Raw genomic sequence first — 14,109 nt, 5'->3', positions numbered from 1 at the left:
AGTTGAATTTTCCTATTGGATGGTGGGTCCAAGAAATAACTCGTGACGTAAGCAGGTTCAAGCTTACCACACCCTTGTTACGATCTCACCACACGTCCCCTCTATCTCCGTTGGGATCTGCCCACTTTTCTTGCATTTTTCAAATATTGCAGTGGGTGGAGTCAGGCCCTGACCAGGGGTTTAGTTACTCTTTAACAGACTTTTTAAAAATAGAATTACATGGCCAGGATTCGGTTTCTATAGTCATAGTCATTGACTCATACAAGGAATTACTATGTCTTTGTGTGGAGGAAGGTGTACTGGACAGACATGGGAAATCGTCCTGCAGTGGAACGGTCAGATCTGAACAGAGAGATGCGTGAGGTGGTTGTCAGCACTGGACTGGTGTCTCCCAGTGGATTATCTGTGGACCACGGCTCTCAGCGTCTGTTTTGGTGTGACCTGAATAGTGGTCTGATCGAGTCAGCCAACCTGGATGGTTCTGATCGCCAAGTACTAAGCGAGAACCAAGTAGGTGAGGCTTCTTTGGCAAACACACACACACACACACACACACACACACACACACACACACACACACACACACACACACACACACACACACACACACACACACACACACACACACACACACACACACACACACACACACACACACACACACACCTACTGGATTTTTTTACATGGAAATGAGCTTTGTACTTTTGTGAAATAACCTTGTTCAGAAGACGAGCTTAAATCAAATCATCATTAATTTCCATGCTGATTCAGGCCAGTGTTTGCTGATTAGGGCTTGGTTCAGATTGCAATTTTTTTTTATTTAGAGTTTATTTTGTTATAGTTTAAACATATCTATCTTATTATAAAAGCTGGCCCGTCCTGAAGGCAACACAGGCAGTCGCCTGGGGCCCTGTCTTGTCAGGGAAATTAAACTAGTTGCACCGGCTTCCTCAAAGGACGTCATGTGTGTGCATGCAAGTGGGAGTCAGATTCTGGCAGGAAGTTGGAATCTGGCGTTAGAGCTTGACATCGGGCTAACATGATCCTGACGTCAGGCTTGTTTTCAGACCGACGTTAAGTTTCAATGTCAGTCCAACATTGGGTACAGATGTCAACCCGACATTTGATTTTGAAACCGATCTTGTGTTTTGTTGTCAAATCCGGCTTTGTTTATTGATATCAGTCCGACGTTGGGTTTCGACATCGATCTGACGTCGAGTTTTGACATTGATCCAACGTCAGGTTTTTGATGGATTTCGACATAGATCTGACGTCCGTTTTTGTTGGTTTTCAAGGTCAATCGGATGTCGAGTCCTTTTCGGGTTTCGACGTAGATCCGACGTTGGGTTTTTGTCGGATATAGACCTCAATCTGACTTTGTCGGGTTTCAACGCCAATCCGACGTCAATTTTTTGTCGGGTTTTAACGTCATTCCGACGTTGGATTTTTGTCGGGTTTCGACGTCATTCCGACATCAGGTTTTGTTGGGTTTCGACGTCAATCCGAATAGCAAGTGAAAAGGTCAAATACATTTTACCAAACAATGAGGTCTTTGATGTCTTTAAATACCAGCGCCGAGGGAGAGACGCGCAAATGCAGCAAATATGTTGGTAAAAGCATTTTAAAGTGTCTGAGAAAGACGCAAAAACATTCAGCACTACAAGTTTAATTTATTATTTAAAATCAAGACATCCTGAACACCAAACAGTGTATCAGAAAAACACGGCATTGGGTATTTGTCTGCTGAATGCACAAGCACGAACAACGAGAGACTTTAGCTCTCATCTCATGTCATAGAATGACGACCATCAGCAGTATGTAATTAACACTTCCTAGAACCAGTAAATTCCTAAAATGATAAACACACTTATATTAAATGAGAAATAACAGACATTGGTCTGTATTTTATTATTAACTTTCTTTCTGTTAAATTTATACTTGAACAGTCTAAGAAGAGCTGAAATATATTTGAAGTCATACTCATATGCACATAAGACAACATGCATCTTTTCTGCTTGGCTCAGGTCATCCGTTTGATGTTGCTGTGTTTGAGAACTTTCTTTGGGTCAGTGACCAGGAAGACCACCAGCTCTACCGCCTGGACATGAGAACTGGAGAAAACATTCTGGGTCTCCATGTTAAGTCTGTCCAACCAGCTGCTTTGATTGTTGTTCATCCTCTTACAAAACCAGGTTTGGATACTGATGCCTGTTCTTAGCCCAGCTACTTGAAAAATGGAGTTTAAAAGAAATGCATTACAATATTAACTCTTTCACCGCCAGCGTTTTAAAAAAAAGTTGCCAGCCAGCGCCAGCGTTTTTCATGATTTTCACCAAAGTGTAATGCCTTCCAGAAAATCTTCTTCTTTAAATATATAAACATACAATATACCAAATGAAAGAACAGAACCTCTGCTTTCAAAAAAAAAAAAACATTTCATCCTTCCTTTAGTGGTTCTTTTTCGATTAATCGTTTTATTATACGTGGTCAATTCAGAATCGATTCTCAAAGAGCAGAATCGATTTTTTCCCCCCATATTTTTTCCTGCAAACAATGAACATAAGATTATCTTCTTCACTATGTCACCCTATTTTTTGCCTTGCACAATGTTACCAAGGAGCCTGTCATTCTTTCATTCAGTGCTTAAAATGGCGGTTTTAGGTGCTTCATCGACGTTGATGCCCCATTAACATAAAAAGTAAGAGGTATGGAAGCATCCCGAGAACCGGAAGCGAAAATATTGAAAATCGAAAAGAGTTAAAGGGATACTTCACTGATTTAGCATTCAGCTTTGTATCTGTAGAAACCCGGCAGTATTACTGAATGACCATGTTTCCCTCCCTCATTTCCCCCTGAGAGGAGAGAGATCTGCATTTTGGTTCTGCAAAAAAAGTCCTCCGATGATGTAATATGACGATTTTTGCATCATCGGAGGACTTTTTTGCAGAACCAAAATGCAGATATCTCTCCTCTCAGGGGGAAATGATGGAGGGAAACATGGTCATTGAGTAATACTGCCGGGTTTCTACAGATACAAAGCTGAATGCTAAATCGGTGAAGTATCCCTTTAAGTTACTACCAAAAAAGTAACTAATTGCGTTACTTCGTTACTTTTCATGGAAAGTAATGCTTATGTTACTTTTTAGTTACGCATTACTTTTTCTTGGCCGAGGCTTGATCTCTTTCGGCCCTTGCAGGTGTTTTTTGTGACTGAAACATTCTGCATTCAGAAACTGCATATTTCATCACAAAAATGTTGAGCTCTGGTCTGCCATCTCAGTTTCTGACTCAAACTGTTCCCACACAGGCGTGCACGCTCAGAGTGCATAATGTGACTAGGTTTCGTTTAATTCAGTACATCATTTTTTTATCGAATTAATTAAACTAAAAAAGTAACTTGCATTACTTTTTTGAAAAAGTAACACAAGTAATAATGTGTACATTTAAAAAGTAATGCGTTACTTCAGAAAAGTAATATTACAACGTACAGTAATGCACGTTACTTGTAATGCGTTACCCTCAACACTGCCTGGGACTAAGGGATTGACATTTGTAGTGTATAACCCTCATGGTTTAAAAATGTTGTATTTTATTAATTGATAGAACAAACTAACTTTAAAGGAAATAGTTTATCCAAATATGAACATTTCCGATAATGTATGCCATCCCAGATGCAAATTAAGCGACAATCAGCGCAGTAAGTTCAAATATGGTGGCTCAACAAAAAACATTGAATCGTGTCTCATCTTGTGACTATGTCACGGGAGATTTTTTTTATTTAGGTGAACCATTCCTTTAAATTTAATATTAGAGCCCTAAAATGTTCAATTTATTACGTATTCTCAAATTAAGAATTCATACAGCATGAAAGCATTTTTTAACATGAACATGTGTTTTTCCACACATGATCAGGTGGTCCTGAATCAAGTCTAAGCAATAAAACACTAAATGACAAGAACACACCGCTGGCCATGTCAGACATACGTTCAGATGAACACCCACAAGGACTCTTTGCTGAAAAGATGGTGTCAGGTAGAAGCCCACAAGAATCCAATTTAGTTTTTGAATTTTGCATTTCTAAGAATCTTCTCAACCTAAATAATAACACAGTTTTGTTTTATAATTTGAGATGTATAATCCACGTTGCCTGCTAATACTGTTTGATGTTTTTTGTCATAGACCAGGATGATTGCTATTCTCTTAATTGTGATGTGAACACTCAATGCACGCTGGAGGAGGGTAGAGCTGTTTGTCAGTGTGTGAGAGGCTTTATTGCAGATGGAGAGCTGTGTGTAGGTAAGTGTAAGCATCTGTGTGTGTTTATGCTAGATGTCAGATGATTTTCATTTAGTATGGACCTAAACAGATGGTTTGTGTCTCTGATGTACGTGTGAAGCTGAATTTGTGTGTATGGATATTGATGTGTAGGTAGTAGATGTGTGAGTAGAGTATATGCCTAATATTGGAGGTATTGATCATGTTTTATGTAAATGTGAGTTTTGTTTACATGTACACATACAGTATTGACAATAAGTGTGTGTGTGTTTGCACAGATATCGATGAATGTGCAGAAGGTCTGGTGGAGTGTAGCAGCTCTCATTCTCAGTGTGTGAACACGGCAGGTGGATATTTCTGCCAGTGCAAAACAGGATTCAGCGGAGATGGTCACCAATGTGTGGGTAAGACAACAAATAAACACACATTCAGTCTTGGCTTGTTCAACTGGGGGGACAAAACATTATAGGCATAGTTCACCATTATTTTCTCACCCTCATGTTCTTTGAACCCCCAATGTCTGTCCCGTTGATAAAGCCTTATAGCAGGCTTACTTCAAGAACTCATAAACTAGAAGTGGTGCGAACATTAGGAATTGCAACATCTAGTCCTTTTAATCCTTTGTTCTTCAGATTCCAAATGCAGATTTTTTTTTTAAAGTGTTGCTTCTCTTTCAGTACAAAACAGTGATATCGACATTAAGAAGGTAGAGAAATAAAAGTCTTCAGGACATTTAAAATATGAACTTATTATTAAGTAAGCATTTACTAATTGTTAACAAATACAACCCTATTGTAAAGTCTTACCAAAAAGTTTCACTGTACTACTACTGATGACGCAATGTAGAAATTGATAAAATACATTAATTATTAAATTGCACATACACTCACCTAAAGGATTATTAGGAACACTTGTTCAATTTCTCATTAACTAAATTATCTAATCAACCAATCACATGGCAGTTGCTTCAATGCATTTAGGGGGGTGTGGTCCTGGTCAAGACAATCTCCTGAACTCCAAATTGAATGTCAGAATGGGAAAGAAAGGTAATTTAAGCAATTTTGACCGTGGCATGGTTGTTGGTGCCAGACGGGCGGTCTGAGTATTTCACAATCTACTCATTTACTGGGATTTTCACGCAAAACTATTTCTAGGGTTACAAAGAATGGTGTGAAAAGGGAAAAACATCCAGTATGTGGCAGTCCTGTGGGCGAAAATGCCTTGTTGATGGTGTAATGATGTGGGGATGTTTTCTTGGCACACTTTAGGCCACTTTGTGCCAGTTGGGCATTGTTCAAATGCCACGGCCTACCTTAGCATTGTTTCTGACCATATCCATCCCTTTATGACCACCATGTACCCATCCTCGGATGGCTACTTCCAGCAGATAATGCACCATGTCACAAAGCTCAAATCATTTCAAATTGGTTTCTTGAACATGACAATGAGTTCACTGTACTAAAATGGCCCCCACAGTCACCAGATCTCAACCCAATAGAGCATCTTTGGGATGTGGTGGAACGGGAGCTTCGTGCCCTGGATGTGCATCCCACAAATCTCCATCAACCGCAAGATGCTATCCTGTCAATATGGGCCAACATTTCTAAAGAATGCTTTCAGCACCTTGTTGAATCAATGCCACGTAGAATTAAGGCAGTTCTGAAGGCAAAAGGGGGTCAAACACAGTATTAGTATGGTGTTCCTAATAATCCTTTAGGTGAGTGTATTCCTCCTTATACTAAATGTCTTAATACATGTGTTTTTGTGTGTGTCTTTACAGATATAAATGAGTGTCAGTTAGATATGCACAAATGCAATAAAAATGCTAAGTGCTTGAATACAGTAGGAAATTATCAGTGTAAATGTCAAGCCGGCTATACGGGCACTGGATTCCACTGTCACGGTAAGAAAACCAGCAACAGTCTATGTTTAAGTCCTCAGTGTTTTGTTACTGTATGCTTCCTACAAGAAGGAAAAGTCACAAATGTGATATCTTTAATATCGCAACTATTTCTCCTAGACCTCATGATGACAATGAGATTAGATGAAGAGCAAATGGAAATGTTTCATTTGTTCTATTTAACTACTAAGCAATTTTAGAGAAAACATCTGAGACTAAGAGATAATTAAATGAAACACAACTATAGCAACCTATGTGCAATTTTGTTTATTTGTTTATTTTATTTTTTTTAATGGGACCATGCACAATTTTTAACATAAAATTTCCATTTCATGTATTGTACCAGATTTAGCCAAGGGCTAATTTTCATCTGTAGTCCCCCAATAAAATGTTCATCTGCGTTGAGAAGTTACTTTATAAGATAATCTTATAAATATGTTTGTGTAAAAGAGTAATGCACCGATATTTAACAGACAATGCATGATACAACAGGATGTGGCATAGTGACCCCATTGTCATGCTCTTTTTCTTGTTACAGAGGAGGTTAAGGGCGCCTCCTCCTGGCCAAGTACAAGTAGTCCACTTGATGTCACATCACAATGGCAACACAATAACAGCGTGCAGAGCTGCCCATCCACCCATGACTCTTACTGTCTGTATGAAGGGGTCTGCTTCTATTTACCCGAGTTAGAGTCTTTCGCCTGCAGGTAAGTGTCGGAATATTTAACTTTGCCAGGTGAAAACTTCCCCTTGATCTGCTTACACATTTTTTGGAGTCACTTAATATGTGTCCTTGCATTTTCCACTATTTCCTTTAAAACTAAAAATCTCTACAATAGTTGTCTTTGCAATGTTGATCAGCAGCAGATGGCAGTCTAGTACTACAAATGACTTTGCTTTTATTGAACATTTACCCTTGACGATAAGGACATACATTGAAGGAATAGGTCACCTAAATGTGAAAGTATTAATTTAAGCATGTATCCTTTCTATTCAGTTTTTGCTCTGTGTATCCGCTGATGTGTGTGTGTGTGTGTGTGTGTGTGTGTGCGTGCGTGCGTGCGTGCGTGCGTGCGTGCGTGCGTGCCTGCCTGCGTGCGTGCCTGCGTGCGTGCGTGCGTGCGTGCGTGCGTGCGTGTGTGTGTGTGTGTGTGTGTGATGCTGCAGCTGTGCTTCAGGCTACATGGGGGAACGCTGTCAGTTCAGTGATCTTGAGTGGTGGGAACTGCAGCAGGCTGAACAGGAGAAGAAGAGGAACGCGGTTATAGCTGTGTGTATTGTGCTCCTTGTTACCCTGCTCTCCATCGCTGCCTGTATCACCTACTGCTATGGGTGAGAGAGAGTCAAATAGGCCCATGTGTACACTTACTGTTCTCCAGAAAATTGATGTTGTACTTTTAAATTATTTTTATTCTTTATATTTACACATTAGCAGATGCTTATATTCAGAGCGTGTGCATTCAGTATGTGGGTTCCCTGGGAATCAAATAATTGAAACCTACTGTAGCCTTAGTTACTCAGTTAATTAGTTATTAAGATTTGAATTCTCCTATTGTTATTTTATTAATGTTAACCATAATTGACTCTGGTCTGGGGGGCAGTGCCCCCCCCCCTGCCCCCGCAAACTCCGCCTATGGCCATCTGCCATATTTGATGATCTTGAAGAAACAAGATCAAAATAGAGCTTGACAATACAATGGATTAAGCACATCCTTCAGCTGCTATTTCATCAAAGAGTTCAATTGTAGCCAGCCTGGGTTTATTTCCCTGCTTTACCGGGTGAACAGCGTGTAAATGTGGCATTAAATTGTTTATTAGGAGAGCGTGGCTGAAGCCAAAGCCAATGAAAGATTTAAAGATGTGTTTTTTATTCCTTGAGCATGTGTCAAAGGATTTTAAACACATACAATCACACCTAGGCGGTAGTTTTCCCAACCTGGTTAAGTATCTAATTCTGTATGCCAGTGTTTGGGGGGCTTAGTGACATCGAGCAGTGTTTTGGGGATTGCTTATAGTCTTATGTATGTTTCCTCTCGCCCCTGCACTTCAATGCATTAGTTGCACGCTTTCAATTACATGCTTGGTTTAGCTTGTAATACAGCAATTACACAGCAAAAATAGGTCATTCCTATACCCCAGAATGGACTCAGTGATCTATAACATTATTTTAAAGCTACATGGGTGCCAATTTTTCTCTCTAAAATTGCATTTTTCACTGTTTTTCTTACTCTTTATCTTTCATTTTCTATCTGTTTTACACACTCGTAGGTACACACGCGCTCGCAAAACAAAGCTATATTGGTTTATTTCAAAGTCCTTTATTGCCGCAGGTGTAAGGTTGAGACACACATCAAATACATATGTTTGTAATACCAATATGTTTATAATATGTTTGTAGTACCGTCATAACTAGACGCAGTTTTCAATATTTCATTCAACGGCATCTAGAGATTGTTTTTACCCTCCGTGTCAGTTGTCGCTCCAGGGACAGAAAAGAAAATCCTCATCTAAGTGTGCTATTTACATAGATATGAGAGTCACGTGACTATAAACCGATGCATAGGAGTCAGTCAATGACTTTGACATTTAACCGCTTCAAGAACAAAAACGTCTTTTGGAAGGTCATTGAATTTACAGGATACACGACTGATGCAAGCCATGTCCATGGCTTAGTTTCAGCAAAACACTACATTAGATTGAAATATGTTGTGTTTAAAAATGACACTGATAATTTATTTTATTATTTTTATTCACTATTGTCAACATTTGTGTTACAAGTGTGTTAAAGGTGCAATGTGGGACTTTTAGAAGGATCTCTTGACAGAAATGCAATATTATATACATAACTATATTATCAGTGGTGCATAAAGACCTTCCATAATGAATTGTATTGTTTTTGTTACATTAGAATGAGGCATTTTTAATCTACGTACACCGCGGGTCCCCTCACATGGAAGTTGCTATTTTGCGCCGGCATGTTCCTACAGTAGCCCTAAACATACAAACTGTTCTATAAAGTGCGTTTTGTTACTACGTTGGCTCAGACGGTTACGTGTTTGGACTGTATCGGCTACCGTAGCTTCTCTACGCGTTTCGAAAGGGAGGGGTGATCTGTGGACTGAGCTGTTGGTTGCAGTTCACAATCTCACCACTAGATGCTGCTAAAATTTCCACATTGCACCTTTAATAGTATGCAAAAGATAATAATTACATTTTTACATTTTGTCAGGTCTAAAAGACGTTTTGGAGCTTATCCTTCAGATGATGACGTGGGTAACATAAGCATGAGTGAGGACAGTATTACTGAAACGACAGCCATTTCACAGGTTAAATCAATCATAGTACTGAGTAAATGATTGTATAGTGTATAGTAATGTTTGATGTGTAGATTAAAAGTGTGAGTGGATAGATGAAAGTATTTATTTACTTTTTTCTACATACAGTATATTGAGTAAATCTATATCTAGAGATGTGAATCGCTGGCTTTTTTAAGATTGTTTTATATATGTTGTGTTTGTGTAGATCTTTGTAGTTTTGGACAGAAGATCATGTGGTGATGAAAGGATCCTTCATGTTGTGGGGTGTCCAATAAGCGCATGCTCCTCTTGTTCCTCAAAAGCAGGTATTTTAATTCCTGTCTTCTCCCTTATTGCTGAGTTTAAGATTTAAAATAATTTTCAGTTGAGATAAATGTTTAATTTCTGAAGTCGCTGATGCAGTGTATTGTTCTGATTCAATGTGTTTTAATTAGAAATAAGTATTGCTTCAGTGGAGTCTGGGAGATTACAGAGAGACAAACATGATCTGGATGCTGCCAGCTGCTCTGTATCCTGCAACGCAGACACATTGGTTATGGAGAAGACCACTGATAACCTAATATCTTTAGAAGACCCCCTGTCAATGACCCACTGATTTACCCAAAAGCCTCATTTAAAATTCTGTCATATTTTTATCATCTTCATGTTGTTCTAACCTGTATGAGATTCTGCTGAACGCAAAAAAAGATATTTTGACAAATGAGGGTAATCACACAGTTGGTTGTACCCATTGACTTCCATAATATTTGTTTTTCCTAATATGGTAGTCAATAGGTACCATCAACTTTGTGATTACCATCATTTTTCAAAATATCTTCTTTTGTGTTCATCAGAATAAAGGATGAGGGTGATGACAGAATTTTTATTTTTGCGTGAACTATCCCTTTAAGAGACTGGCATGTGAACTTTTAATTTCGTTCAGTATACAGTAGGTGGATGAAGGAGTGCGTTTTGTTTTTCTTTGTGTTCCAGAAAAACAAGACTCCAAGTAGCAACAGTTATTTGTCAGCAGATTTCATGCAAAAAATAGGTCAAGACTTGATCTGCTGGGATCTGTAAAATCAGTGCACATCCTGCAAATGCAATACAAATAAGAGCTTTAGAGTGTATTGAGATCATTTAAACTAACGGTGCCATCTAAAGAGAGTTGTATATTCAGCTGTGTATATTCAGCTTGCTGTTTCTTTTAATTCTAGAGCCATGAGACGTAGTATAGACATAGTACTGTTAAATTTGTTACCCATTGTATTGAGTATTAACTCTGTAAATAGTTTAAAATGCCTCTTTTGCTTTTGAACATATTGTGTAAGATTATATTAAACTTGAAAATATAATATTAGTTGATTTATAAAATAGTTTAACATGTTTGAGCAGATACAGAGGGAAGAAATTATGCTTTATGAGCATTTTTTTAAAGAAATTATAATAAAAAAAATCATATGATAGACTCACAAAAAATACCATTGGAATTATACAAAAATTTTAAGTCTGGATTATCATAATACATAAATCAGTGAAAGAATATACTTATATATATTTTTTACAGTAATGTGAATAACTAGAAAATAACTACACTTCTTACAGCTCATTTGGTATTTCAGTCACAGATATTCTCTGTTTTTTCAGCACGCCTTTAAATTTAGATACATCTACTGTATATCTGTCCAACAGATAAAATATATGCTGGGATTATAAGGCTTTAACCTACTTCTGCTTTCTGGACCAAATATACAGAATATGCTTTTTGTTTTCTCTACATTTGTTCCCTTTCTTCCTTTGTCTTTTAATTGATGTGCCCTTTTCGACATATGTTATCCAAACACTGTCTAAATCCATAGTGATATGTTTCTTAAAATATATGCTCAAACTCTTTTCTTCTAAAGGCTGTAGATGCTTTAGTGAGTAATAGATAAATGCATATCTTACAATGTTTTAATAAATGAAAAAGGTGGGTAACGGTTCTGAAGTGTTAGTATTATTGTAAAAAAAAAAAAAAAAAAACGGTAATTTTCTATTTTTTCCAGGGAATGTTTTCTTTCTCAGAAAATGTTGAAACGTTTATTCACACACAATTACATATACGTCTTTTTGTTTTATGTGTCATGTATTGATAGTATTGTTCAATAATATTTAGTCTTATGTATTTCCTAAAAAAAAAGAAAATGTAAATAACTTGGAAAAATTAAAGAAATTTAGCTGAAGGCCGAGAACATTAAATAAAATGGTTTATATAAAGCATGTGTCATTTCTTCATCTTTAAATCTTGTCTTGAATTTATTATTATTCACAATAATTTTTTGACTTAGTTATCCGTAAGCCTTTTGTTTTGACTGAGAAAAGAACAACCCACACATACTCTCTCTCTCACTCTCTCTCTCTCTCTCTCTCTCTCTCTCTCTCTCTCTCTCTCTCCTGTCTCTCTTTGCCATCACTGGCCCACATCTATTGATTTTCTGAGAGGGTCCACTTATCTATATATTGCTGTCTGATATGATGAGCAGTGCAGTCCAGGTTGCACTTCAAACCGGGTGGAATGGAACCTGTAATAAAGATGAAATTGGACCTTTGTCAGTTTCTCTTATATGATACAAAAGCAATAAGACTCAAAAATGAGTGGACATGTTGTCTTTAACACCTCAGCATTTTGCCCCCTTCAATTTTTCATTGTACACACACTAAAGGCAAAGGGCATATTTGTGCCAATATTTCCTGGTAGAGTTTAAATTTACTGTATTTTTATTTGTGGTGGTGAATAGATTTAAGTTTCCGTTTCTTTGTTCATCACACAGTATCATCACATTTCACATTGTAAAAGCTCACAATGCCTTAATATTATAAGCTGACAAGGAAGTGCTTTTGGAGGAGATTAAGAGCAACAACAACACATGCCTCTTACTATAATAATTTCAGTATGTTTGGAAGGAATCGTGCTTTTCCATTTTTTTCCAACTGACAAAATGTGAATCAGGATCTGAAACAATCTGGCCACACTCCCTCTCTCAGCTGTAGGGAATTAAAATGTGGGGATCAAAGGATGAGAGAGCTAATTCACCTGAGAGAGAGAAGATGGCGATATGAACAAAGGTGTTTGCAGTTTTTCAGTTTTTTACCATCTTTTCTCCTCTCATCAGACAGGAAGCAGTTGGTCTGTGGAGAATCCAAAAGGTGCACAGATGAGAGGACTAAATAAGGCATTAGATGCCCACTCAAAGGCTTTGCTGCTGATCCTCTAGGTCAGCACTGCACCCTTCTGGCCTGTGACCTGCCCATAGCCACGCTGCTTTGCTAGGCTTTGAGTAGATTTAGCGCAGGAGATAATGCACGAATTTGGGAACAGGCACATGTGCTTAATGCTCAATTTTATCGACGAGAACATCCTAATAGAGCTGTCAAACAGAAGGGAAGAACTGGGGCTGGGGAAACTTGAGCTTGTTCATGACCCAAGGCAAATGCATTTCATGTTTTAATAATGTTACCAGAATGATCAAGAATGACTTGTCATGTGAACATGAGTGATTGGTTCTGGATGTACTCCCCCCCATTATCAAAACTGACAGTAACAACCCCCATTAATATTATACAATAAATATGAAAGATTATAAGACGCGACTTCATTCCCCACATTTGCAAACCATTAATGTGATAACACTTCACTTACTATTACATATATGGAAAATATAACTGATTAGAAGCTGTACACATTAACAGCATTACTAGCTGATTCGTGGATCAAGGTTGCAAACCATTCTGTGGAAGATAAAAAGATGAATCTACCTCAACGAAAGGCCGGTGTTGTTATCACCTGTCCAGTAGGGGGCGATGATAAATAGCATTGGGAAATAACAGGAAGTATTGCGAAGGAATTTAATCCGTCCGGCATGTGAAACAGATGAGATATGGGTATTTATCTCTTTATTTTCACATCAAAGCCGTCAATTAGGTAAGACAATCTGCAGTTTAAGATGTTGTATGGGCCTGTTTTTGCTATGATAACACATCATTGTGTGCCATTTGTTTCTAATTTAATTGTCTGAAGCTGTTTGATGACTAAGTTTGTTTGGTCTGTCTATAAAGGTAATTATTTATCCCCATAACCACACCTTTTTGTGTTTTGAAAATGTCGTTCGAGTTTTGAAATCTCAACTCTGACTGTTCCCCAAATTCGTGTTGTTAGGTTAAGTGCTATATACAGGAACAATGGATACACTGTAGTCTTGTCTGGATGGCTTTTGATAGCTGTTTTCCCAGCCCTAAACGATTTGATTGGTCTTGAGTTAGCCTTCATAATGGCAGTATATTCTGTGAGCACTTTGGGGCGGTTTCCCGGACAGGGATTAGCTTAATCCAGAAATAGGCCTTAGTTTAATTAGGAAATATAACTAGTTTTACCAAACATCCCTTACTAAAAACATTGGCTGTGTGCATTTGAGGCAAACAAAGGGCACTGATGTATTTTAAGATATGTCATTGCAAGTTGTTTTCAGTTTGGACAGCTCTTAAAAATTTTTACTCTAATATTAGTGTAATCCCTGTCCGGGAAACTGCCACTGTAACTATATGAATCCTAAATAATCTAGCATTCATTGTTATGGTGTGCAGATCTACACGAACTGTCAA

At 37.9% G+C, this 14,109-nt stretch overlaps 1 protein-coding gene across 1 annotated transcript in view; it reads left to right on the top strand.

Moving 5' to 3' along the window:
• Positions 1 to 11,709, top strand: part of egf (epidermal growth factor) — a 28,554-nt gene extending 16,845 nt beyond the window's left edge. The window contains exons 13-23 of the mRNA XM_065272709.1: positions 291 to 514; positions 2,025 to 2,192; positions 3,913 to 4,032; positions 4,180 to 4,296; positions 4,554 to 4,679; positions 6,056 to 6,178; positions 6,714 to 6,882; positions 7,343 to 7,507; positions 9,405 to 9,501; positions 9,698 to 9,797; positions 9,927 to 11,709. Coding sequence (XP_065128781.1) covers positions 291 to 514; positions 2,025 to 2,192; positions 3,913 to 4,032; positions 4,180 to 4,296; positions 4,554 to 4,679; positions 6,056 to 6,178; positions 6,714 to 6,882; positions 7,343 to 7,507; positions 9,405 to 9,501; positions 9,698 to 9,797; positions 9,927 to 10,087 — 1,570 coding nt within the window. The 3' untranslated portion in view covers positions 10,088 to 11,709. The remainder of the gene's footprint in view (positions 1 to 290; positions 515 to 2,024; positions 2,193 to 3,912; positions 4,033 to 4,179; positions 4,297 to 4,553; positions 4,680 to 6,055; positions 6,179 to 6,713; positions 6,883 to 7,342; positions 7,508 to 9,404; positions 9,502 to 9,697; positions 9,798 to 9,926) is intronic.
• Positions 11,710 to 14,109: the final 2,400 nt, after the last annotated feature.

The sequence above is a fragment of the Paramisgurnus dabryanus genome, chromosome 16, assembly GCF_030506205.2.
Source record: "Paramisgurnus dabryanus chromosome 16, PD_genome_1.1, whole genome shotgun sequence".
NCBI classification, from domain to species: Eukaryota; Metazoa; Chordata; class Actinopteri; order Cypriniformes; family Cobitidae; genus Paramisgurnus; species Paramisgurnus dabryanus.
The sequence above is the reverse complement of the archived record's forward strand: the minus strand, read 5'-3'. Positions and strand labels throughout refer to the sequence as shown.